At 44.2% G+C, this 1,426-nt stretch overlaps 1 protein-coding gene across 1 annotated transcript in view; it reads right to left on the bottom strand.

The window, feature by feature from the left end:
- Positions 1-803, bottom strand: part of LOC106520173 (protein NLRC5) — a gene marked incomplete in the record, with an annotated part of 18,217 nt that extends 17,414 nt beyond the window's left edge. The window contains 1 exon segment of the mRNA XM_014012139.1: positions 483-803. Coding sequence (XP_013867593.1) covers positions 483-792 — 310 coding nt within the window.
- Positions 804-1,426: the final 623 nt, after the last annotated feature.

The following is a 1,426-nucleotide window of genomic DNA, read 5'->3' as shown; positions in this document are numbered from 1 at the left end:
CTCACTGAGTGGGTTTCCTGCTGCAGTTTTAATTTGAAAGCTTTTCTTTTGTACTCACTGAGTGGGTTTCCTGCTGTAGTTTTAATTTGAAAGCTCTTATTTTGTACTCACTGAGTGGGTTTCCTGCTGTAGTTTTAATTTGAAAGCTCTTATTTTGTACTCACTGAGTGGGTTTCCTGCTGTAGTTTTAATTTGAAAGCTCTTATTTTGTACTCACTGAGTGGGTTTCCTGCTGTAGTTTTAATTTGAAAGCTCTTATTTTGTACTCACTGAGTGGGTTTCCTGCTGTAGTTTTAATTTGAAAGCTCTTATTTTGTACTCACTGAGTGGGTTTCCTGCTGTAGTTTTAATTTGAAAGCTCTTATTTTGTACTCACTGAGTGGGTTTCCTGCTGTAGTTTTAATTTGAAAGCTCTTATTTTGTACTCACTGAGTGGGTTTCCTGCTGTAGTTTTAATTTGAAAGCTCTTATTTTGTACTCACTGAGTGGGTTTCCTGCCACAGACATGAGTCTGGACTCCAGGAGCATGGGCATGTCCTCACACATCATGCAGACTCTCTGCAGGAAGCTGCAGCACTCTGCAGCACTGCTGTGACTGAAGTACTCCAGCATGGCTCGGACGTGGTCCCGTCCCGCTTCGGGGGGCGTCTGTCCCGCTTCGGGGGGCGTCGTCCCCCAGAGAGCCATGAGGACGGACTCCGACTGAGCGCAGAGGATCTCCAGCAGCTCGGAGGACTCCTGGGCCAGGATGGAGGTCACGGTTCCGTCAGCAGGATCGACCTCGTCATCCATGGTCAGACTCCATCAGCTGGTGGACCGGAAGTAAACAAAAACTTTACAACTGATTTATTAAAACTGAGTTAAAGACTCATCGGACTGACAAAATAAAAGTTGTCTCAGATGTTTGGAACGTTTAATCATTTAGAAAATGTATTTTATTTTGAAATAAACAGAAAATGAAACAGAAAACCTGAGTGAGAAGAGCTATTCTGTTCCTAAAGTCTACAGACCCCCTTCAGCAGGTTGGACCAGGTCTCTGCAGCTGGACTCAGGTCTGGACCTGTCCAGGACCTGGTTCTTCTGAAACCAGTGGAGATTCAGGGTCTGGTCTCAGATAGACCCATTTCCTGGTCCCGCATCATGAAGCTGCCACCGCCATGCTTCAGTGAGGGGACGGTGTTCCTACAGATCTGTCTGTCATGTCCTCCATGTTTGGACTCATCAGACCTCAGAACCTCCTCCTCCTCCTCCTCCTCTTCCTCCTCCTCCTCCAGATGGGTGTTTTTTTATCAGTCAAACCTTTAATATGAGGTGCCGTTATAAAGTTACGCAGTTAAAAATTGCCACCAATATTTTTGTTTTATTTAACTTTTATAAGAAAAAAAGAACAGATTTATTTTTCAAAGTCAGTTTTTCACCATATGAT

Source organism: Austrofundulus limnaeus, unplaced genomic scaffold (assembly GCF_001266775.1).
Source record: "Austrofundulus limnaeus strain Quisiro unplaced genomic scaffold, Austrofundulus_limnaeus-1.0 Scaffold89, whole genome shotgun sequence".
Lineage (NCBI taxonomy): Eukaryota > Metazoa > Chordata > Actinopteri > Cyprinodontiformes > Rivulidae > Austrofundulus > Austrofundulus limnaeus.
Note: the sequence above shows the minus strand (reverse complement) of the source record. Positions and strands in the feature narration are given on the sequence as shown.